The sequence below is a fragment of the Opisthocomus hoazin genome, chromosome 2 (assembly GCF_030867145.1).
Source record: "Opisthocomus hoazin isolate bOpiHoa1 chromosome 2, bOpiHoa1.hap1, whole genome shotgun sequence".
Taxonomy (NCBI): Eukaryota; Metazoa; Chordata; class Aves; order Opisthocomiformes; family Opisthocomidae; genus Opisthocomus; species Opisthocomus hoazin.
In genome coordinates this window covers 805,171-829,817 of record NC_134415.1, presented here as the reverse complement: position 1 = coordinate 829,817, position 24,647 = coordinate 805,171, and the positions used below count along the sequence as shown (strand labels likewise).

The 24,647-nt window shown below is 41.6% G+C and overlaps 2 protein-coding genes across 4 annotated transcripts in view; one reads left to right on the top strand and one right to left on the bottom strand.

The window, feature by feature from the left end:
- Positions 1-19,913, bottom strand: part of PACRG (parkin coregulated) — a 231,626-nt gene extending 211,713 nt beyond the window's left edge. Inside the window, exons 1-2 of one of the 3 annotated variants that reach the window (XM_075445362.1) lie at positions 19,786-19,913; positions 19,373-19,561 (exon numbers count right to left, since the gene is read on the bottom strand). In XM_075445362.1, coding sequence (XP_075301477.1) covers positions 19,373-19,519 — 147 coding nt within the window. In that variant the 5' untranslated portion in view covers positions 19,520-19,561; positions 19,786-19,913. The remainder of the gene's footprint in view (positions 1-19,372; positions 19,562-19,785) is intronic. The other 2 variants (XM_075445348.1, XM_075445357.1) reach the window with 2 other exon arrangements.
- Positions 19,914-20,288: 375 nt separating this feature from the next.
- The window catches only part of PRKN (parkin RBR E3 ubiquitin protein ligase), a 729,755-nt gene continuing 725,396 nt past the window's right edge, over positions 20,289-24,647 (top strand). Inside the window, exon 1 of the mRNA XM_075411660.1 lies at positions 20,289-20,391. Within this exon, the coding sequence (XP_075267775.1) occupies positions 20,385-20,391 (7 nt within the window). The 5' untranslated portion in view covers positions 20,289-20,384. The remainder of the gene's footprint in view (positions 20,392-24,647) is intronic.

Genomic DNA, 24,647 nt, shown 5'->3' with positions numbered 1-24,647 from the left:
CAGTTGATTCTTATCCTCAAAGAGCAGGGAGTTGATATCGAAATGAATTCATGCATGGACCCATGATCTTAATGAGATGGAGACATTCATAAATGTGTAGTGTGGCATCTAATGCCATTTGGCGGTCTACACCCCAGACACTTCAAATGACTTCCAAGAGGAACTGAGCACAAGGAGGGTGGAAAATGGCAGGCTGCCGGGCCGAAAGGATAGCAGTTGGGGTTACATGGAGCATTCCTCAGGGCTCAATACTGAGCTACTCATAATCTCATTAAGAAGCTGGACTGCAGGACAGAATGTGCCCCAAGAGGCCTTGTGAATGACATCAAATTTGGAGGGGGGCATTCAGAAGTATCTTGACAGGCTGGCAAAATGAGTTGACAGGAATTTCACAAAGTTCAGCAATAATAAACGCAAAGTTCTGCACTGGAACAGTTCGGGCCAGGCACTGACTGGCTAGAAGGCAGCTTAGCAGCAAAGGTCTTGGGGATCTCTGTGAACAACAAGTCGAACAGTTGTGTAGCCTTGCGGCAGAGATGAGGCAGCTGCATTCTGGGCTATCAAGAGTGTCAAGGGAATTCAGCATTCCCCTTTACTTACTGCTTGTAAGACTGCATTTAGAGTACAAGGTCACATTTCAGACTCCCCAGTACAAGAAAGACATTGATATATTGGAGCAAGGCTGGTGGAAGGCCACCAACATGAAAAGAGGGCTGGAGTACACGACACATGAGGAGAGGCTGAGAGAAACAGTTTGTTCAGCTTTAAGAAGAGGAGGCGTAATGGGAATCTTATTGCTGTCTTCCTTTACCCAGCAAGAGGGCACAGCAGAGACGAGTCAGGCTCTTCCCAGAGATGCACAACAAAAACACAAGAGGCAATGCTCACAAATTGCAGTGAAGAAAATTCTGACTAAACATTAGAAAAACCTTTTCCACAATGAAGGCAGTCATTGGAACAGGTTATCTAAAGATGATGTAGGATCTCTATCCCTGAAGGCAATCAAAGCCCACCTGGACAAAGCCCTCAGCAGCCTCACATAACCTGAATGTATTCTGAATCTAAATCACATTTTTTAAACCAACATGAAAAATGAAGTGTTAATGACAAGGCTGAAAAACTCCTTTTAGTCCAAATCTTCTGTCCAGCTACTACATAATATAGCTTTTCACTCTCACGAAAAATGATCATAAAAATAATTAAAAACAAAACAACATATTCTTCTACAGAATTTGAATTCCCTGCCAATGACCTCAATCTGCGCAGTCGAGCTTTCAGAGCTGGTAACAGCTTTCAGAGCACATTAGTCTTGTTTGTGAACTACTTCCTCTCTGGCACAGCTAAGAGGAAGATATGCATGCTTACTTCATTAAACCCATCAGCAGTGTTTGACACTGAAAATCAGCATGTGCTGCTGAGTTGCCTGGGAGACTGGCAGAAATGAATCAGTCACCCTGAACTGGATAGGTCAATTCCTATCAGTCAGCTTCAAGACAATTCTGATGGGTAGTTTCTTTCCAACCCTGAAAGCCTTTATTTGTGTGAAGCTACGAGGATTGGTTCTACCTCTTGTTTTGTTTAACACAAAACTTCATGAGACATCTTGAGACAACATACCTCAGTGGCAACAGAAACTAGCAGATTCCTTATTTTATTTCATTCGTGTAAACACAGGAGGACTGCAGATGTAAGGCCCTTGTGAAAAACCTGGATGTATTGTTAAAAAATGTCTGCAATGAGAGAAGGAAAGGTGTGGTACTAGGAAAAAAAGAGGGTTAGAAGATACTGCAGGCCAGACGCTGCTGAGAGGTTTGATGACATGCATGTGTATCTTCCTTGTGGCCGTGCTGGAAAGGAGATGGTTTATCAGGAACACTAGCATGCTCTGAATGCCATAAGCAAGACTGCAGAGCCGGCCAAAACTAAGTCACTTGGGCCCTCCCGATTCTTCACTGAGCATCAATCCACAAACGGTGCCACCAGCCATACATACATACACACCTTCACCATCTTTGCTTTCCTAGTTTCCTGTTGTACATTATCTACATGTTCACTTTCAATTTGGAATATTGCAAATGCTGTATCTGAGGATGACACGAATAACAAAAAATTCAGTTTGGTCTATCATTCTCAAGCTCTTTATATCATACTTCAAAAATCAGGGAGATTAAAGGATAAGCATGTACATTTTAGTTTTAAACAACTAAATACAAGGCCTTCCATACTAAGCACCTAGAGTTCTGCTTAGCAGGTTCATTTAAACCTCAAAAAAACTCACTTATGTGAAAATGGAACGGTTTTGTCTTTTTTAAATTCCATAAAGGTAAAAGGCTTACTGATACTTGTTCCATACTTTATACTCTTCATAGTCAAAGTCCTCAGCTATCAGTTTCATTTCAATTTTTGGTAGACCACAGAAAGCATATCTAGTCATTAAAAAGTAATGTTATAATGCAGGATGTGAATCTACTTATAACACTAAATAAAAATAATTATATACTTTGAGAAGATTAAATTAAGCATCCATTCCGATGCCAGGAGTAAAATTCTTGCTTCTTGAAAACTACAAAAATTACCATAGCTTTCACCAAGACATTTCATCTAGTACCTTACGATAAATTAATGCTGTCACTAAAGATTTGTGTTCCATAAGTCTATTAACTGAACTCACAGACCACTGAATAAACACTTCTTTAAAAAAATGCAAAATGGATTTTTATCAATGTAGTAAGAATTTATTATCCCACGATACCATCTTATCTCTATCATTCATACCATTTTATCTCTAAATCAAAATAAGTTTTGTAATGGTAATTTTCCATAAAATGCCTATTCTTGGAAGAATTCCTTTTACTACTCTTCCCAAGATACAGTATTGTACATAAGAGCTGGGAAATTAAGTGGTACTTCCACGTTATAAATTATCCTTCATTTACATAAGTAGCAAAACCACTTTAATCTCAGGTTTACTCATATAAATTACCTAAATTACAAAACCATATTTTATATTAATGAACATTAATAATTTTTGTCTTATTCTCAGTCACATGTGAACACAGACATTCGGTTTATACAGAAAACAATTGTTTCTTCCATGCCTTTTATTTTTATCTACCACTTCATTTATTTTATTTATAAGAACTTATTGTTGCAAGGCTGGTCTTCATTAATACTACACAAATATTTTATATAATAAACTCTTTACTGTACATGAGAATGTTCAGTCTTGCTGGTAGCTTTGCAGTTGCAGTGCTCGACTGTGTCTTTGCAAACCAAAGGCGTTATCATGATTACTAGCTTCCTGTGTTTACAAATGTGTGTTATCAGAAGACACTTGGCAAAGCTTGAGAAATGTTTCTTAAATAAGTCATATCTTTTCATAAAATTCATGTTTCTAATACATTAAAATCAGGAGGTTAAACAATAGGACCCAATAAACAACAATATGCTTACTGGTTAACTGCAAAACTTAGTAACAGATTCTTTAACCTTTAGTCATGTGGAATAACATCTACAGGCTAAACGTGGAAGTCAGAAAGGTAGCCAGAGGTTTCTCCTTTGTCACTATAGGGAAAGAACTTCTACTTTCTAATGAAGTGACAAAAAGGATCTGCTTCAGATATTCTGATTTTACAAGTAGTTCTGTGTTGTGCTGCTGATGCACCCTGCTGTCAGCTTTAGTGATACTACCAGTCACTTCACTGGAAAACCACTGCAGCCACTAATGTTCTCAAAGTTCCAAAACTGACGTCTAGGCTCTGAGAGAGACAGTTTATTTTTGCAATAAAATTACATAACTCAGTTATTAAATGTTCCAACGTTTTGGTTCATCTTCAAGCAACGGCTTCTGATTGAAAGGAACTCACTGTTTTTTTGCTTGTATGATTCACTTGTGAGATTACAATAATTCAATTTCATTCAGTTCCTTTGTTACCTCATTTTTATTTCTGGCAAATGGAATGAATGCATATGGGTACCCCCTCTAAAACAGCTTCATAAGGAAACAAGGCTTATACATCCACGCTGTGTGTCACTTGCTTGCCTTCATTCCTAAGGAATGTGTGTGTGCTGGTCACTTTCAACTGCATTTGAGAAACAGGCAGATTTCAAGCACAATCAGTCGCCTTCACATTTTATGGAAATACTGGAGAACAGAGAAGAGTGGTCCAATCAAGATGCTTGTTTCTCGTATTATTAGACACCAAATACCTCATTAAATATCAGCAGGAAAACCTTAATTTTGAGACTAATCAACCAGAAAAAAAAACCTGCAGGACATCATGCTTTGTTAGTTTGGATGCTTATTGATGTACCTGGTGCAATGGTTTATTTTCCCTTTGGGTTTTTTCATGTCGTAGCATAATCTTCCAGTGGTTAGGCTGCAAATGTTACTAGGCTTTAGAGAGTCCTCTTAAATAAAACACAGGAACCATGACAATATTTATGAAGGTCTCCCTTAAAAACATATCTTATTTCCCTTCTTTGGAAAAACATGATCCAAAAGGCTCAGTTTAATCAGACAGTTTGTAACTTGCAAGAAAAGAAGATGCCATAATAGCTCCTTCAACGGACACCTTGTGCACTACTCTGCCTCTGAGAGTTAGTCTGCGGGACCTTGAAGTAAAGTCAGCACACAGCTAAAGCAGTCAATGAGACAGGGATGAAGAAAGTCATGAAACAGACTGGAGAAAGAAAGAATAAGGAAACCTGAAAATACAGGCTAAAGACGACAGTACCAAGTACTACAGAGGATGACAGAATCCCCCCATATAATGAACGTATTACCCTAAGTGGAACTTTTTTTAATCTCCCACTAGTTAATAACCAATATTTACATTATAATATTTTCTCGGTACCTAATCAAAGATTATCGTCCCATTGAGTTACGCATAATACAAACCCAAAGTGAAAAATATGGTCTAAAAGTTGAACACAAGCCCCCAACATCAGGGCAATTCACAAAATCACAGAATGTTAGGGGTTGGAAGGGACCTCTGTGGGTCACCCAGAGCAGGCTGCACAGCACCGTGGCCAGGCAGGTCTTGAACATCTCCGTCTGAACATGAGGAGGAACTTCTTCCCTCTGAGGGTGACGGAGCACTGGAACAGGCTGCCCAGGGAGGTTGTGGAGTCTCCTTCTCTGGAGATATTCAAGACCCGCCTGGACAAGGTCCTGTGCAGCCTACTGTAGGTGACCCTGCTTCGGCAGGGGGGTTGGATTAGATGACCCACAGAGGGCCCTTCCAACCCCTACTATTCTGTGATTCTGTGAATATCTCCAGAGAAGGAGAATCCACAATCTCCCTGGGCAACCTGTTCCAGTGCTTCATCACCCTCAGAGGGAAGAAGTTCTTCCTCCTGTTCAGATGGAACTTCCTCTGCTTCAGTTTGTGCCCGTTGCCCCTTGTCCTGTCGTTGGGCACCACTGAAAAGAGTTTGGCCCCATCCTCCTGACACCCACCCTGCAGATATTTACAGGCATTTCTAAGGTCCCCTCTCAGCCTTCAGGTTCCCCTTTAGCCTTCAGGCTGAACAAGCCCAGCTCCCTCAGCCTCTCCTCGTAGAAGAGATGCTCCAGTCCCCTCATCATCCTCATAGCCCTCTGCTGGACTCTCTCCAGTAGCTCCTCATCGTTCTTGAACTGGGGAGCCCAGAACTGGACACAGTACTCCAGATGGGGCCTCACTAGGGCAGTGTAGAGGGGTAGGAGAACCTCCCTCAACCTGCTGGCCACACTCTTTTTAATGCACCCCAGGACACCATTGGCCTTCTTGGCAACAAGGGCACACTGCTGGCTCATGGTTAACCTGTCGTCCACCAGGACACCCAAGTCCCTCTTCACAGAGCTGCTCTCCAGCAGGTCCACCCCAAGCCTGTTTTTCAAATTCAAAAAGCCTAAATTATGCTCTGAACCCAGGCTCCTTCAATTGTTGGAGAAGAGAATGAGACTTCAGCAATTCCAAAAGATGAAGTGCTGGGAGGGAAACCACCGACAGGATGCTGAATACAGGGATGTATGTGAATTTCCATCCCTCTTCGGAGTTCAGTCACTTGAATCAAGATTATAAAAGCGATACATCTGCCTACTGAAAATGCAGACCATGAAATTATTTTCTGAAGACTAAAACCTGATTTCAGTATGGTCCCCTTAGATAATATTTCCATCTTTTACATGTTTATTTAGGAGTTAGAATACAAGCTCAGGCGGTGGTGACTTTCTTCATCTCTTCTTTACAGCTCACAAAATTTCAAGTCTGCAGTTTTCAATTCCCAGTAACACATTCTGATAAACCAACTGCAAAACTCTTTTCCCCAATAGGCCACCAAAGAGTTAAGAATACAGGAGCTGAAGCTTCAGAAGAACTACTAACACAAGGAGTCAGCCTCCAGTCCACTGGAAAGGGCATTCAGCTAGGAGTCAGCTGATGCGCATTTAGCCTCTCTGAAGTATGAACACTACCCTGTGACTCGAAGCAGAAAAGGTCATGCACACATCTCAGCTGGAGCTGCTTTCAGAGCAACTGTTTTGGCAATCAGAACAAACATTTTGGTTGTGTTTTACAAGTTAAGAAGTGCTTGCTTAGCCATGTAGTTGGCTGAACGTTGGTGCTAAATATGCTACTGGGCAAGCTTTTTTTGTTATCAATGTTAAAAGAGTATTAACTTAAAACTAGTAAAAATAAAGAATATTTAATATTATAAAAGATAGTGTTCCACTTGCCAGAAGCAAGAAAACAAATATTTTAAAATATGGGGCAAAAATCACCTAAATCCTACATAAGGATGACCTGATAAAGAACAATTTAAGGAATATCAAACAGAGGGAAAAAAATCTAGAGTTTACTGATTTATTAGTGGCAAGTTAGTGATTACTTCTGCAAATGCATTTTAATATAGCCTCTCAATACACAATTTGTTATTACTGTCTAAGGGAACATTGTACAATAGAGGAAGAATTGTTCTATTGCTACTACAGGGCCATTTGTTCTCCTACTTAAGCTGAAAAAAATTCAATTCTATCTGATGACAGGGAAAATGAAAAATGACAATCCAAACAGAAACAACCCTGTTCAAACCCAGTAATTTCCTCAACAAAATTCATATCCAAAGGTCTGAGTGTTGTATACTATAGGAGGCACAGTATTGTCAGTGGTTGACACACAGTTCTAAAATTTCTGTTACAAGGATTCTTTTGTCAGATAACAGCAGACAGACGAGTTTATGAAATCTCATGCAGCTTTAACGTGTAACTCACTGATACAACTGAACTTACTTTGCCTTTTTTAACTTAAAGTGCTGGATGTTATACTATTTCGGTGCACTGCCTAAATTCTTCATATTGGATGAACAATTGGATGACCAAAAGCCTTCAGACGCTATCAAATAAAATATTAAAACTTGATTGTTGTCCTGAATAATAATATTGTAATGCATGTTAAATATGTCCAAAGGCATACTAGAAGCTCATAAAATAATAATGACTTAAACAGGTTTTAAGGGGAAGTCTGAAGTACGCTACAACTTTACTTTTGTGGATTTTTAAAGATAGACAACCACTTACAAGGAGATACTATCTAAAATATTTACACTGTGAAAAAATGAGTATTTTGTGGTAATTATATGCAAGTATGAACTGCAACTTTCTAACAGTATTGCACTGGTTGAGTATTAGCATAATTTACAGATATAATGGACTCTCTGATACCACCAGTACCTTCAGATTGTATTAATTTCTAAAAAAACTTATCTTCTAGCTCAACTAGAAGTTATACATTTCATGCAGAAATCACCTCTGAATTTGACGAGCCATATTATGCAGGAGATCAAATCAAGTTGTATTAATTGTTCTTGTGACCTTAAACTATTAACCTAAAATCTGACAAAATAAATGAAGGACACACAAATTAGAAGGGCATGAGATAAGTTAGTAAAACACTGTATAAAAGGTGTAAAAAAATCAGCTAATACATGTACACTTCTTGTGAAAAATCTTTTCTCAGTCATACCTTACAAAGCTGCAATTTAAAAGTATAATGAGCTCATTACTTTGAGATTCTTTTTCAACTGCAAAAAATTATTTTCTAGGGTATTCTAATACAGTCTGGGGAGAAGCTTTATGCATCCTCTAAAAGGTTTCTAGCCATGTGGAACTGCCATCCCCCCAGAAAAAACACTGGTTGAACACCACTGCAAGAGAAATCCACTGATACGAAAAACTCACACATCTGGAGGATAAGTAAAGAAAGCCAGAGAAAAAGTGAGCATGGAGCAGTAGGTAAGAGTGTAGAAAGAGAGAAGTCAACAGACCTGCTTTGGGAAGTAAGAATGTATGTTTTTAACTTCTTCGAATGAAAAAAGGTTTATCAAATTCCAGCTGCCAATGTCAGTAAAGTATGCATGCACGTTTGTCTAAATAGCTTTAGCTACAAAGACATCCAATACAGAACATTAAAGTCATGTTAAATCATTAGCAATAGGACAGTAAGAAAAGCCAGGGCACAATTTATTTTTTCTACAGATTTAAATATGGACCACCAGCCTTTTCTAAATAAGCATACAATTAGTCTTCAAAAGAAAACTTGAATCATAAAGTATCCCTGATATTATGCAACAACGCTTGCAATAAAAGGACACTAATTCAAAGCTTTTGGATTTTTTAGAACACCTCTAAAATACTACTAAAAAATGGGGGCTGCAGCAACAGCGCTTGGGAGCGTGCATGGGAGTGGAAGCGTGCACAAGGGTGTGCAACGGCCTTGCACAAGCCCTTGCATGCTCCCACCTGTGCACAGGTCCTTGAACACTCACTTCCTGGCAGGGATGCTCCTTCCATGGGGCCTTGCATGTTCGCACCCTTGAATTTTTTAAAAAATATATAGGAAATAATCACAGAATCATAGGTTGGAAAAGACATCTAAGATCATCAAGTCCAACTGTCAACACAACACCACCATGCCTGCTAAACCATGTCCTGAAGTGCCATATCTACACGTCGTTTGAACACCTACAGGGATGGGGACTCCACCACCTCCCTGGGAAGCCTATTCCAATATCTGAGCACTCTTTCAGTGAAGACATTTTTCCTAATATTCAACCTAAACCTCCCCTGACGCAACTTGAGGCCATTGCCTCTCGTCCTATCACTAGTTACTTGGGAGAAGAAACCAACACCCACCTCACTACAACTGCCTTTCAGGTAGCTGTAGAGCGCGATAAGGTCCCCCCTCAGTCTCCTCTTCTCCAGACTAAACAGCCCCAGCTCCCTCAGCCGCTCCCCATCAGACTTGTTCTCCAGACCCCTCACCAGCCTTGCTGCCCTTCTCTGGACACGCTCCAGCCCCTCTATGTCTTTCTCGTAGTGAGGGGCCCAAAACGGAACACAGCACTCCAGGTGCGGCCTCACCAGTGCCGAGTACAGGGGCACGATCCCCTCCCTACTCCTGCTGGCCACACTGTTTCTGTTAGAAGCCAGGATGCCGTTGGCCTTCTTGGCCACCTGGGCACACTGCTGGCTCATGTTCAGCCAGCTGTCGACCAGCACCCCAAGATCCTTTTCTGCCGGGCAGCTCTTCAGCCACTCCTCCCCAAGCCTGCAGTGCTGCATGGGGTTGTTGTGACCCAAGGGCAGGACCCGGCACTTGGGCCTGTTGTTGAACCTCATACAGTTGACCTTGGCCCATCGATCCAAATCCCTCTGCAGAGCCTTCCAACCCTCAAGCAGGTCGACACTCCCACCCATCTTCGTGTGATCTGCAAACTTCCTGAGGGAGCACTCAATCCCCTCACCCAGATCATTGACAAAGATGTTAAACAAGACCAGACCCAACACTGATCCCTGGGGAACCCCACTCGTGACCGGCTGCCAGCTGGATTGAACTCCATTCACCACCACTCTCTGGGCTCGGCCATTTAGCCAGTTCTTTATCTTTATTCCATAAAACATGGGCTTTAATAATACAGCTGTCATTAAGACAAATCTTACACAGAAATAACAGAAAAAAAAATCCTAACTGTACAATTATTGAAAAAGTGAAAGATCTTCTAAACCTGAGAATACTTAACACCTACAGGTATTTTCAATGACACATGGGTAAGTCCAAGCAACCTTTGCAGAAGTAGTTCTTCCTTTTATATAATGAAATACACAGTGAGACAAACATTATAATCAAGAAGCTCATGTGATAATGGCAAAACTAATGGATCTTAACCACACAAGACAGGCAAGAAAAATACTGTATGCTTTTATACGGATTTACATAGGGTTTTGTGCAGAACACAATGTATTGCCTACCAACCACACCAAAAAAAATATCAGTAATATGCTTCTGACTCAAAACATAAGTTTAAAGACCTATTCTTCCTCCAAATGGTTATTAGACAGGAACTCAAAATTATGCCATGCTTGCTTCAAACCATTCAAGAGTTTTCATTCCACACTCATTTCTACAGTGTACTTTATAATGTTTTAACTTTGTCACACATCACACAGAAGTTTTCTACTTACTGCAATATAGAAATGTTTACTCTAGACAAGTGATAGTCTTCCACTGCAAAAAAAAAAAGCTAATCTGATTGTAAATAGGCTAATGATACTAGCTTTCTGTTAAGGCATGACATGTATCCACATACTTCTGTTATCAAACTGAAAATAAATCTGTATTCACTCTTGCTACCAGGATCTTGACATCATCCTTTACAAAAACATGGATGAAGAGTAATTTTTTTTTTTTAAGAAAAAACTTGCTTTCAAACACAAGCATGCAAACTGTTACATATACATTAAAAAATACAACTCACAAATGCATGAAAAGCTAAATTGTGTGTTTACTATCTTACAATTCAGGCAGGTTTTATTATTTGATCAGGATTCTGTTTCATCAAGGAAGAGTCCTGACTGGAGTTCTGTTGAAGGTCTATCTGACCCTAGAATTATATTGCTCTCAGGAACAATGCCTTTATTTACATGCATCCCCTCTACTTACACCCAGAAACCAAAATTTGCAACTATAATAAGCAAAATATTTGTAATGTCGCCCAGAGTCAGAGTGTAGCTATTAAACACAAGACTTCCACAACGCAGCCTTCAGCACAATGTGACTGCATACTGGACCTTTACAACTTAATCTTATCTGACATGTATTTTATCTAAGAAAGGCAGTTACCAGAGAGCAGTCAATTTTCCAGCAAAAATTACGTAACTCTCAAAATGAAAAACTATGCCAAACTGCTTATATGAATGTCAAGTATATCAAGGAATCAACTGTTGCTGGGAGGAACCACTCAGTCTTTAACAGCATTTTGTCTATCACATTGCCTAGATATTTTATCAATCTACCAACAGTATTGTTTGCTACTTTTTTTTTCGCTTTGCAGTAATTGTCATTTCAGAATGACAATTTCAGAAAACTTGATGAAAAAAACAAGTGATCCCTGATCCTTTCAAAGCCGTACCAGGTTGTTTTAGTTAAACATAGACCAGTCATATATATTAACTGATATTATCAGCTATGTTATCAGAAAGCAAAAGAAAGAAAACTTCCATGTCCCTAGTATGGACTCCAGCCTTCTCTGCATGCAACAAGGGAACGACTGGCTTCAGCACATCAGTACCTACGTTCAGGGAGCAAAGCCACAGCAAAAATCATATTGGGTTAGTGATCACCCAGGTCCCCACTTTGGGGAGTGACAGTTCCCCTCCTGTTTCCTTGGTGTTCTCCCAATACTTTCTCTAGCACAAATGCCACTATGCTACCTCTCCTGTCTCCTTCACCCACTTAAAGCTTCCAATGTCATTTAAGTTAGAGCAGTGACAAGAGGAGACAGCGACACAAGGGACAGCATCCACAGCTTGACAGCTACAGACACGGCCTGCTGCTTCAATTCCTCGCAGCATTCATTGCGTATTTGGCAGCAGCTCTTGCTGCATACTTGGAGCAGACCATATAAGAATAATTAGCTGCAGTAGGGATCTCAGCTGATAAGCACGTCTTGCTGCTACCCAACACTGCTGCAGGCTTACTCAATCGTATCTATAAAGTCAACCTTAGATTTATGATGCGGATCACTATTATAACCAGAACAACTGTGGTGTTACATAGTTTTTCTGAGGGTCAGAAAGGAGACTGACTTATCAGAAAAATAAAGTATCTTCTCAGTTGTAGTATTTATTACCCCATTCACATCACATCTTCAGAAAAGCAGCAAAGTTATTAAAGCAAAAACTCTCAAATGCCTTTTTCCTTTTTCTTCCCCCAGTTCGAGAGTCACTTAATCATCACTAATTTCTCTGGCCTTAGTACTACTAGCAGAGCCAAGGAGTGGCCACAAACCACTCTTTTATGGAAGAAGAGGTAGAGTCATGGGAAAACTAAGGTTGGAAAGGACATCAGGAAGTCTCTAGTCCAAACTCCTTCTCCAAGCAGGATTATCTCTGAAATCAGACCAGATTCACAGAATCATAGATTCACAGAATAGCTTGGGTGGGAAGGGACCCTTAGAGGCCATCTAGCCCAGCCTCCTGCAGTGAGCAGGGACATCTTCAACCAGACCAGGTTGCTCAGAGCCCCATCCAACCTGGCCTTGAATGTTTCCAGGGATGGGGCATCAACCACCTCTCTGGGCAACCTGGGCCAGGGTTTCACCACCCTCAGTATAAAAAATTTATTCCTTTTATCTAGTCTATATCTACCCTGTTTTAGTTTCAAATCATCACCCATTGTCCTATCACAACAGGCCCTGCTAAAAAGTTTGTCCCCATCCTTCTTATAAGCCTCCTTTAAGTACTGAAAGGCCACAATAAGGTCTCCCTGGAGCCTGCCCACGGCTTTTTCCATTTGGGTCTTGAAAACCTCCAAGGAGACTGCACTGCTCTGGGAAACCTGATGCACTGCTTGACTATCCTTGTAGTGAAAAAGCTTTTCACCATCCTGAACACCTAAATTCAACTCACATCTTCTGTCCTCCCATCATTCACTTGTGCGAACAGACTGGCTCTGTCTTCTTCACAGCCTTCTGTCACAACCTAACACCATTAGGTACCCTGGCAGCTTTTTCTTCTCCAGGCTGAAAAAATACAGTTCCCTCAGCCTCTCCTCATAGAACATGTGCTCCAGAACCCTGTCTTGATGGCTCTTCACGGAACTCACACCAGGTATCCTATAGCATCCCCAGTCAACTAATAGGGGGAAGACTATAAAGGCTGCAGCCTACAAAAAGACCAGGTTTTTTTTTAGCTGGAATGAATGATATCAGGTTGAAAGAAAGAGTACGTACAAATGTTCTTTGGAAACTGCTCTGGAGTCTGGGTGCTGAGAAAGATGTTATGGCAGATGCTTTCTAACTACTCTCACATTTTCTCTTGGCTAGCTGCAGAGGCATGCCTAGCTGCACGTGGGAAACGCTGACTTCAGATAATTTCCCACTCAGCAAGCTGACTGCTTAAAATCTTCTTCTGAGACTACTGTTATTAACTATTTTCTAATACTTTGTTCTGAATTCAGACACTTGCAGTCAAATACATGAAAACTGAAAAATGTCCACTTCATTCAGTGAAACACCAGACGACAATACCCACATACTCAGACCACTGCACGATTTTAAGTTGTATGAAATCTGTAAACACGTAAGACCTTTTCTCTCACACACTTAAAAGAATTTAGTCTAATATTTGTTCTTTTATACTAGTTTCAGTCTGCAAACTTTAAAAAAGTTTAATTCCAATGCCAGAATTGACAGAATTTGACAACTATCTCTGTAATTGTCTCGACTTAGAAAATTTTATTTATTAGTTCATAAAAAAACAGATTAGTAGAGGAGTCCTGAAACATCACCATCATAATGTTTTAAAATCAATTTACATTTACTTTCTCTGGGAATGAAATTTAAAACCTTCCAAGGTCTTTTTCTAGGTAAAACATGAATCAAGTGAAGTGATTTAAGACAACAAGAAATGTCAATCCAAAACTTCAAATGGAGTCTAACTGATAATTTACTTATTATCTGTTTTAAGTCATAGGACTGAATTATTAAAAAAAATCTTTACTGGAGATTCACGATTTCTTCATTCCTGAGAATATTAAACAAATCTTACTAACTTAGCACTGCAACTATGAACAATATCAACCTTTCCCCACATATGCAAAAAATAAGGACTGATTTTAAAGTCTTTTAAAATCACAAAAGCAGTATGATTAAGCCACGTAAGTTATAGCTGGAAAATATAATACGAAATACAAGCTTTTAGAAGACACTATGGTCTTAAGCATTAGTATTTTTCCTGTGTATTCTGCTTTTACATTATACTATCAATGTGATCATTCCCGTAAAAACAAGCACGGAATTGGAAAGGAACATAACTTTATGATGGGAAATGAAAACCTCCTTGCGTTGAATCTTTATATGTTTGGATCTAGTGCAACTGAGGTGCCTCATCAATTCAGTTGCATTACTACGTGTATTAGCACAAAGGAGGAGGTACAAATATGCAGCAGAAGCCAGCAGGGCTGTAGCAGCCACCACTTAGCTTACACTGTTACCGAACTATACATCAAGTCTGCACTGTTGTGAAAAAAGTGCCGAGCTGCTTTTAATCTGGTTTAACCAGGACCCCAGTCTAGTTCACTGCATTAGAACTAGATTACACAAAACTTTATATTGCACAAAGAACAAATGTTCAGGGATGATAACCACATCTTTCAATTGTGGTGCAAGTTTATGGTGCTTTGAATGCTTTGTGGAATTACTCTGCTAGAACCCAATTTCATTAAGTGTATTAGGACCAAACCATGATGTTGCCAAGAGGTACATTCCCACTCACACAGCTTGTGCTGACAACATATTCCTGTTTCACCTTCTCCTTGTATATGTTAACAGCTGTTAGAGCTGACCCAGCCTTCTCTGTAGCTGCAAGAAGCACCAATGTAAATGCAAAAGGGGAGATGGAAGCATGCAGCTAGGACAGGAGGGCGGACAGAGGAGCCTGGTGGCAGCAGGAGCTTTGCTTGCCTCAAGCCCAAGGACTGCAGTTTGACACTGTTTAGCTTAAACAGGCTGGAGTATTTTTCAGCAGGATCAGTTCCCTCATAAGCCAGCACTGTACAAATGTGGGCACAGTAAGGGGCAGCAGTAATAAACCGTCTGAAACAGAAAGAAGGTAAGACTGCTGTGCAGAACACTGACAGTTTAAATTGACTCAAGTCTTCACTAAAGTGTACTCATAGATTGTACAAAATTGCTACTGTTAAACTGGAGCAGCTCCTCCAAGATGGACATACTACCGCCCAATAAACATTTATCAAAACATTCCTTTAACTTGACATCTACTTGCCCCAAAACACACTGCCTTTTCCAATACATTAGCTGTTATAATAGAAAGGTAGGACTTTTTTCTTGTAAATAATGCTTTCCTGTAGCCTTAAAATCAGGTCAGAAACTTACTGCTACAAGGTAAATAACAGAAGTAGTTTTAGTTACACAACGTGGATGAATATAAATAGAATATCAGATCACAAGTTTCAGAATGTAAACAAATCACATTATCTCTATGGTTAAAATGAAACCCTTGCTATGAATTATTATGAAAAGGTAAAGGGTAAGAACACACACATTACTGTTAATGGCTTGAAAAAGCAGTTTAAGCAATAAAGATTGAGAACTCATTCCAATACAGAGAGACTGCAGACTCCTAAATGAGGAACAGAGGGATGAAAATCCAGAACTGCAATCTAAATAACCTTTTTTTCTGCTTTTAAGCAATTACACTTCTTTTAGGAGATGGGAGCTGTGCTTCTGCACATGGCCAAGACTCTCCCAGGTTGAATAGCTCTGCTTTGGTTTTTGAAATCCAGGAACAAAACAATTCTTAGCATCATTCCCCTTCTAAGGCCATCCAGTAGACATTTTCACTTTATCCCTTACACACCGGCTGGACATGGCCATTACTGTAGCAGTTGCGGACTGTTTTCATGGAACACAGATGGATGTAGCAGTGATATTTTCTGTATAAAACCTGGTTTACGCACTAAGCCAGGAAGCAAACCCAGATTCAGTACTCTGGCCAGAGGAGTTCAATTTCATGCTGCAGGATACTTCAACTTAACTGGCAATAGTGTTACTAAAGGAGGACCTGTAGAGAAAAGGTAAACTGATTCTTTCCTGCTGAACTGCTGCCATTTCGTAGTAAGGACTTCAAGGTTCAGAAAAACCAGACAGAAAAAGAACATCCTTTCACAGTTTTATTGGCTCTGCACTCAGGAGAGGATGCCTTAAGTTCCAGTTCTACTCCAAAACCATCAGATTCATTCCAGCAAGCAATGATGGACATAAAACAACAAAACCCAAAGCTTCCAAAACTCCTGCATGAACCATGTAATCACTAAAATATATTGTCTAGTGAGTTTCCTACCTTGCCACTTTCTAGCCCTATGAACCCTAACTTTTCGCAGCACAGTAACAGCGATTTGAAAGGACATGTGGAGACTCTGAAATCTTTTTCACATCAGTAACCTGGAAACTTATTGGTTCAGAACCTTTTAAAAGTTGAGAGATAGACTGGCATTCCATTTCTATGGTTCCCTTTAAGTAATTAAATGAATCTTCTTGAAAAAGTGCTTTTACTACTAGTTTATTACAGAGAAGGGGGGCACTAACATTTTATTCTCCCATGTATAGTTGCAGAAAATAGGAAAGATAACCATTTGCAGAGGATCAGAAGTGAACAGAGGTATCTTCCTGCTGTGCACATTCACGTACAGACACTTTTCTACTTGCTAGTCTGTATATTAATTTTTAATTATGTTCCTAATTCTGCCTGTGCAGTACATGTGACTTATGAGCACATAACATGGCATTCTTGATCCTACTTGGAGGACAAAACAATTAAAATGTAAATGTCAGTATCTAGCTTGTTAGTGTAGAAGAACTTTATTGGATCTTGCCCTTAATCTAAACTGCTATATGAATTTACAGTTTTGGAATAACATAAAACAAAACACTTTCTTCAGTTCAGGAACATTTTTTTTTTGGTGAATATTTATTAAGTAATGTATTTCAATAAGAAAATATTAGATTTAGCCAGAGCTGAGTAAAGTCTTGCATATTGTATGTACTTAATTCCTGTACTTAGTACTGGTTATGAGAGCAGACTGGGGAAGAAAATTCTATCCAGCAACTTTCATGAAAGTGGCTTAGTAAAACGCTCTTTGCACAAACAACATCAAAGAATTCTGGAACCTGCACTACACTATTTACAGTCATATATGCATAATGGTAATCTGTTAGACTCTACGCTAAGTGTTAAAGACCCACTGCATGCTTGCATCAAAGGCTATCAACCTGTACCTAGTTGTTTGACCTGGAGATGCTCAACGCATTGCTGACAACCCCATGCCTTGTCACGCTGTTAATAACAAGAATTAACATGTCTTAACTATATTTGCTTGCTGTGCTTTCAACCCTCCAGTCAATTCCTTCGCCTTCCATGAGAACTTCATCGATGACATCAACCTCTGACAAGTGAGTACTTAATAAATTTGAAGCTCCATTTAACCAATTGTTGGAAAAGAGAAGAGAGACACGCTTCTGCACAGAGTGGCAGTGAGATATGCCTTACCCTATCCTGATTTTTTGCACACTGACCCTTGGGAAATGATTCCAGTGGCTGCCTGTTCTCACTTGGAGCTTTTGCAAAATACGGCCCTGGCACTAGGAATCTTTCAAGGAGCTCTAACAGTTTCACCACTTCCTACCCAGTTAGGAGCAGAACCTGTGGAGCAGGTCAGAACACTATTAACCCTATCTCTGACAGGGCGCCAAGGGGGCAGGCAGGCAGGGCAGCCACCAAACAGGTTGTCTGGAGAGGTCAGGGATCCTCTGCTGTCGGAGGGTTTCACAGCTTAGCTAGGGAAACCCATGACTGACCTGATCTAGCGCTAGTGACAGGCCCACTTCAAATGGGAAGTTGGATTAGATGATCTCCAGAAGTCCATGCCATAAAAACATCATCTCTATGATTCAATGAGTAGCTCCAAAGGCAGTAGATTTACCTGTTTGCTGTTGCTTAATGACAGTACCACATGATTTAACATTCTGTTCATGTTTAGGAAGTTAGAATTGTAGCCATAAAACTTTAAAAGGAAATTCTGATTAAAATCATAGCTGGTTATGTTCACAAGTCAAAGATCCTTTTTCAAATTTAAATATATATTTCTCAAACTCCACTGAAACTGCTGATTCTTCTAGATGAAATCAAGCATCTTTTACTTATCAAGGTGTAAACAAATACGTGCAGCTATCCATGATCTGAATTTTGTCCAGAGAAGAGGAAATGTCTTTTAAAAATTAATCCTTAAACTTGCTGAAGCGTTATAGTCTATTCCACACATCTCTAGAATTAAAAACAAACCAACCAACCAATCTTTACAAAAAAGAGGGGGTTTGGTTGTTTTTGCATTCTTTGCACTAAGGTGAAACATGTTTTGGCTTTACTAATAAGGAGAAAGTTTTTAATGTACACAATTTCCTGTCCGCTTAAAATTTGTTTAAAGATGGACTTCTTTGGGTTTTTAAGAGGGTGCTCTTACAGATAACAAGTCCAGAGAGACTGCTCCGGGAAAACTGTTTCGCAAAACAAGCGAAATAATATATTTCATAACTGTTGTCAGAAGAATATACAGAACTAAAGAGACCTTGTGAACACAAGACTTTCTTTACTAACACCTTGAACAGTGCCCAAATAAAGAAAAATACAATTCAGGAGCATAAGGACAGATGTGTGCTCATATTAGCTCATCTACTCCCTTGTTGAACATTTGCCCTCTGTACTAGCCAAAGCCGGTTTTACTCCTAAAATCTAACCAAAGTAGACAAATAAAAAAATATAAAGCAGTTTGAAAGGCCTTTATCCTAGTATTTTCACTCATTTTAAAAGTGAATGTATTTCCCACATCTTTGCCATCCTATGTTACACATCAAATTTATACCACACAGTGACAGTGTATGAAAACACTTTCAAATAATACTACCGTATCACTTGACAGCACTTTGCTAACTGCGAGGTGGTAAGCCTTGCACACAACTCTATAGGCTGACAGTTTAATGGAACGTGCATTGCCAACACAAAACAATACAGAAAAATTGTGGCACCAAAGCAATACGCTTGGAGGCGAAGCATCACCATTTCCACAGGCACAGCTACCTCATTATAATACTTCTGTAAAGCCTGAAGGTAATTTCAGCAGCCAGCAAACTCTAGATGAAGTTTTAGCAACTCACGCGCCTTCCTGATGCGCTGTATCCCCAGCTCTAACTCGCTACACTTTCTGGACACGTGGGATTACAGTAATTAGCACCACCTGTATACCAGCGGCAAACATACCACAGTGTTTCTCATCAGGGCTCTAATCGTGAATCCGTCGCAGACCTGCTGCTTGCTTTTCTTCAGGCGCCCCAGGGGCTCCTGCAGCTGGGGGCACCTGGGCCCCGCCGGCTCTGCGGAGCCGGGGCCCGCTCTCTCCGCTGCCATCTCCCCGCCAGCGGCCGCCACGGACAAGGAGCGAAGCAGAGACTGGAGAAAACAACCAACCATCAACGCGCCGCCGCCAGCAAGGCAGAACACGCGGCGGCCCTGCTGTCCCCCTCCCGACCAGCGACAGCCCCTCACGCACCCCTCCCGCGCCCTCCCTGCCTGACAGGCCTCCCCGCCCGCCCCTCGCCCCCCAGCCCCCTTCTGCCCCCCTCCTCCTCACCGCCCCCAGCCCTCCACAGCCGCCCGCTCCTCTCGCCCCGCACCTTTCGCTCCTGGCCTCACCCCCGCGCCGCCCGCCGGGGTCCCTCCCTCAGCCGGGGTCCCTCAGCCGGGGCCCCGCGCGCTGCCCGCCGCCGGCGCTCGCGCGCGTCCCCAGCCTCGCGCCCGTCACTAGGCAACGCCACAACAACCCGCCGGCCGGGGTCACGTGCGCGGCAGCAGCACGAGGCTGGCTGAAGACAGCGCAGCCGCAAACGCCCGCCCCGCGCGGCCCACGAGCCGAGCCCCGCCCCGCGCGGCCCACGAGCCGGCACACCGAGCGAGCCCCGCCCCGCGCGGTCCGCGAGCCGGCACACCGCGCGAGCCCCGCTCGACGGAAATTAACAGGGGTTAATTAACAACGGGGGGGGGGGGGGGGGCGGTCACGTGAGGAGAGCTGATTTCTCCCCCAATGGCAAACGCCATGGCGCATGCGCAGTCGGCCGCCGGCTGGCCCCCTCCCCACCCGCCCGCTCGCGCCGGCCGGCCCGCAGCCGCGCGGGGCTGACGGCTGCAGGGGGGCGCGCGAGCGGCTGGTGCCGGCGGCACGGGAGCGCGCGTGCGCCTGCCTTCCCTGCCTCCCTCTCCCTCCCCCGCCGCCGCCATGATCGGTGAGTGAGCGCGTCGGGGCGGGAGCGAGCCCGGATGCCGGCCCGCCCTTTCCTGCCCGCCCCTCCGCCGCCGCAGCGGGCTCCTCGGCTCCCCTCAGCCCCCGCCGGCAGCTGCGCCCGCGCCGCCTGCCCCGCTGCCCCGGGGGGTGCGGGGGGAGCCCGCGGGACGAGCCGCCGGCGGAGCTTTGCCCCGCCGCCCCCCGCCTGCGGCCCTGCGCCCCTGCGCCGCGGGTGAGAGCGCCTGGGGCTGTGCTGAGAGGGCCAGGGCCCCGCTGCTCTGCGCCTCCGCTGGGGGTGGCCCGCCAGCGGCCAGCCCGGGGCCTGTGACGGCTTCGTTTTAAGATTAGGTGTTATTGCCCCTCCGTGTCTCGAGTGTAACTACTGCTGGGCGAGGTTTGTGTGACCTGTGAACATTACTGGCCTTGCCTGCTATGTATGGATGTTACCGGTCTGGCATAAGGTGAATCCATACCTGGGGAGTCCCACAAATTACAGGAGCCGATTTGTAGTCCTTGCGATTTGTAGTCCTTGCCTCTCGTTACACATTTCGTCTTGCTTTCACTTTCTTAATTTTGTGATTTATTTAAAGTGAAAGCTTTAGAACGTAGTAGATGCACTTGGTATTTTAACAATTCCTTGCCTTTGTCAGGCTTGCTGTTTCATCTTCGGTGCAGGTGTCATAGTTGCTGTCTACAAAAGACCTGATCAAGTTGAAAAGCATGCAGTTTTGTCAAAATGTTTCTTGTTCTTAAATGAAACATCTCAGAAGTCTACGAGAATCATATGGATCTTTCAATGAGATAATTTTTTCTTAGCAGTGTACGAATGCGAGTATTTGGGTAAGGTTCTTTCAGCTTTGCAAAAGCTAAAAAGAGAGTTAAAAGCAGTTATTTTTGTGGTATTTTCAGTCTGTATAAATATTAATGCAGGTGGTCTCTTCCTAGTTGTGGGACGTTGCTTACTGGGTTTTCATGTCATTTGGACTATTTTTTTTTTTTTTTATATATAGCAGAGAATATTATAAGTTAAAGTCTTACCATAAGAAAAGCACAGAGGGTCAGGTATTCCACTGTCTTTCGTCTTGCAATGTTCTCTGCTGATTTGGTGTCTTGCTATAGTATGTAAAATACACGTGTTTACAGAACTGCAGTGTGTGTTTGTTTATGAATGCTTTAGAAGAGTATGTTGAGCTTTCATAAGGGACTGCCCATGTGATTACAGAGCTGATGCCTCCAGCCTTCATACTGAAATCGAAATGTTTACTTACCGCTCACCAAGAGAACATTTATATGACTGTGGCACGTGGAAATATTTGTGAATATCAATTATGAAATGTACATCTCAGTTGCAAATTTATAAACAGAACTTCACATGAGTTGCAACAACATGATGTAAGTAACAACCTTTTATTTTAGTAAAAAGAAAAAAAGTGACACCCCCCCCGAAAATACAAGAATGATCTTTGACGTGTACGATGTAGAGTCCTAGTCCAATTTCCCCGCTTTCTGAACAGTCTGCTCTAAACCTATAAGAGCGAGGAATACCACGGCAAAATTGGGAGGAGAGGAAGGGTGAAATAATTTGTGTAATCTGTTCCGGATTTTTTTGGCCTGAGTTTTTAAAGAATTACCCGATGAAGCATATGGTGTATTTTCCAAAATGTTTTCCAGTTTTGTATCTCTTGAAGTGCTTTATGTCCTCATGAGTTCTTGTGGCAAGGAATTCTACAATATAATTGTGCAACACATGACAATTCCTTTAATTGATTTTTAATTTCCTATCTCTTACGTTCTTTTTATGTCCCTTTGTTCTTGTGCTGTGAAATAGGGAGAACAAACCTGATTAACATGTTAGTATTACTATTTTTTCTTATTGTTTCTTATTCTTCTCTCTCTGTTTTTATTCTTATTTTTTATCCGGTGAAGTAGGTGAACCTTTTGACTCCATCTTCCTCTAAGTGCTTGACCATGCTCATGTTTCTTTGAAATTTCTAGTTTCCCCCTCCCCTGTAAAATTTTTTAAGATATTTTGCTTAGGAAGACTTTTTTCCATAGCACCTATCGTTCCAGAAGAGGTTAGACCATTGACCTGTATAACTGGCTTTTAATAGTATTCATGTGATTTCCCGTCTTGCTTGTTGTTAGATTCTCCTGCCTTGTTAGTTTTTGTTGACTGAACAGAGATTTGTGGAGAAAGATTTGCTTATAGATGGATTTCTGAGCGCTAACATATTACCGGGGGGGAGAGTATATGCTTATTTTCTGTAAGACGTTACTCCTTGAGGGAAGCCTTCAAAATGTGTAACTGAATTTATTTTCATCTGTGTGATGTTTGCATTTAGAATATCATAACAGCAGGTTAATTATGTAACAGTCCATTTGTGTAGAAATTCAATGGACAAATTTATCTGGAAGTCCATGGCAGCTGACACATGCAATGGCATTACGCTGAGTTCATGAGTGCTTCTGGGCTTTTAATTCTTGGGTATATCTTTAAAAGTGTTTATAAAGGTGAATGTTGAGGGCGGCTATTGCTTTTATAAATCCTGTTAGAAGATTGTTCTGTAATGTGCTTCACTTTTAGAGTGCAGTTGTCAGAATGATTCCTTAGCAGTCCTTTTACTTATGCGTATATTGCTTTTCTAAAATTACTATTGATTTATAATACTTGCTGATGGGCTGTTCAGTTAAGGACTTCACGAAACTTCTCTATAGAAATTTATTTAATTTATTTTAATAGTGAAAATAATTATACAAATGAAGGATTGTTTAAGTTAGTGGTTTTCGTTTTGACTAGAGAATACTATATGTATATATTCTGACTGATGCAAGATAGGAATCCTTGCATAAATTACTGGCCATTGGGGAGCCAAATTCATGCTGCTTTCTGTATTTGTAACAGCGAAGCAAGTTAAATGAGCTGAATATCTGCTGCTTGAAGGACCTCTGTCGTACTTCATTGTCTTCTGTCAGCCAGTCCTCAAAGTTTACTTCAGATGAAAGCATTTCTGTGGACAGCTTCTGTACTACCATTTACTTTAAGCTTATGAGACTTGCATCATATTTCCAGATTTATGTCTTTTTTGTCACTTTGCTTCCTAGCCCCCGTTTTTTTTCTGCTTTCACATTTTCTTAGTGGCTTTACTGGGCTTCAGTGGAAGCGCAGTGGACATGCCTGTCCGCTGCAGCTAGTTCCAAGCTTTTCAGCAGTGTAGGTAGACAAATTTAGAAAACACGAGTTGAATGGTAAATTGTGTCCAATGGAGAGAGGAGGGGTCAGCCTGGAGGCCTGGTGAGCCCTTGCTGACGTTGCCAGCCCCTGCTCGCTCAGAACGCTGGGCTGGTGAGGTGCCTTGGGAGCACGTTTCCAGGTTCGTGACGGACAGGGGGTAGGGTCTGCTAGTGATGCCTTGCAGTGGCTTTTTCCCTGATCAACAAGACTGTTGCTTGGACACAAAACAGAGCGGTGATTGAGATCAACCTTACTAGGGCTGTTTTGCAGCCATCCAGCAGTTGGGTGCCCTAAGCAACACTAACTGTGCTGATGTCTAGAGCTTACTCTGTCATGTCGTCAAGAACCAAGCAAAAATCTTGCATAAAATTGTAACCACACCTGAGGTTTTAGCAGAAGATAGTATTTGATTACTTACTGTAAATTCTGTCCTAATAGTGACTCCAAGGAATACTTGCACACTTTTGCCTTATGTTTCAATTGTTTTGACATACCTTTTTGGACTGTACTGACATGCATGTAAGTTCTCCAACAGATTAACTGTGTCATATTTTTGACTTAATGTACAGAGAGTAGCCCCGGGCAGAGCATGCTTAGATTTTTCAGATAGCAGCAGAAACCCGCCGGAGTAGTGCATAGAGAGCACAAGTTTTAAGCAGCACTAGGTTTACAGCATGGTGAAAGACCTGTGTTGAGATCAGGAGTTAAAGATTAAGACTGGTACTTGTGGTATAAACATGATGCTTTAAATTTGACATTTAGATTTGGCAAAAAGTTGGAAATTGTGTTCTTCTGGAAAAAAACAATCATTTGCTCAGCCACTTGTCCAGAAGTTTTCACAAATTTGTTTCACAGATTCTTAAAATTTTTGTATCTATTTCAGTATTTCAGAGGTAACAATTTCTTAGTGTTTTAGAATCAGGTGACATTGGCAAAATACTAGATTGCATTTTTCTGCCTTGGTCAGAGCAGAAAAAATGTTTATACTGAAGATCTCAATGTTAAGCCTTCATATTTTTGTTTTA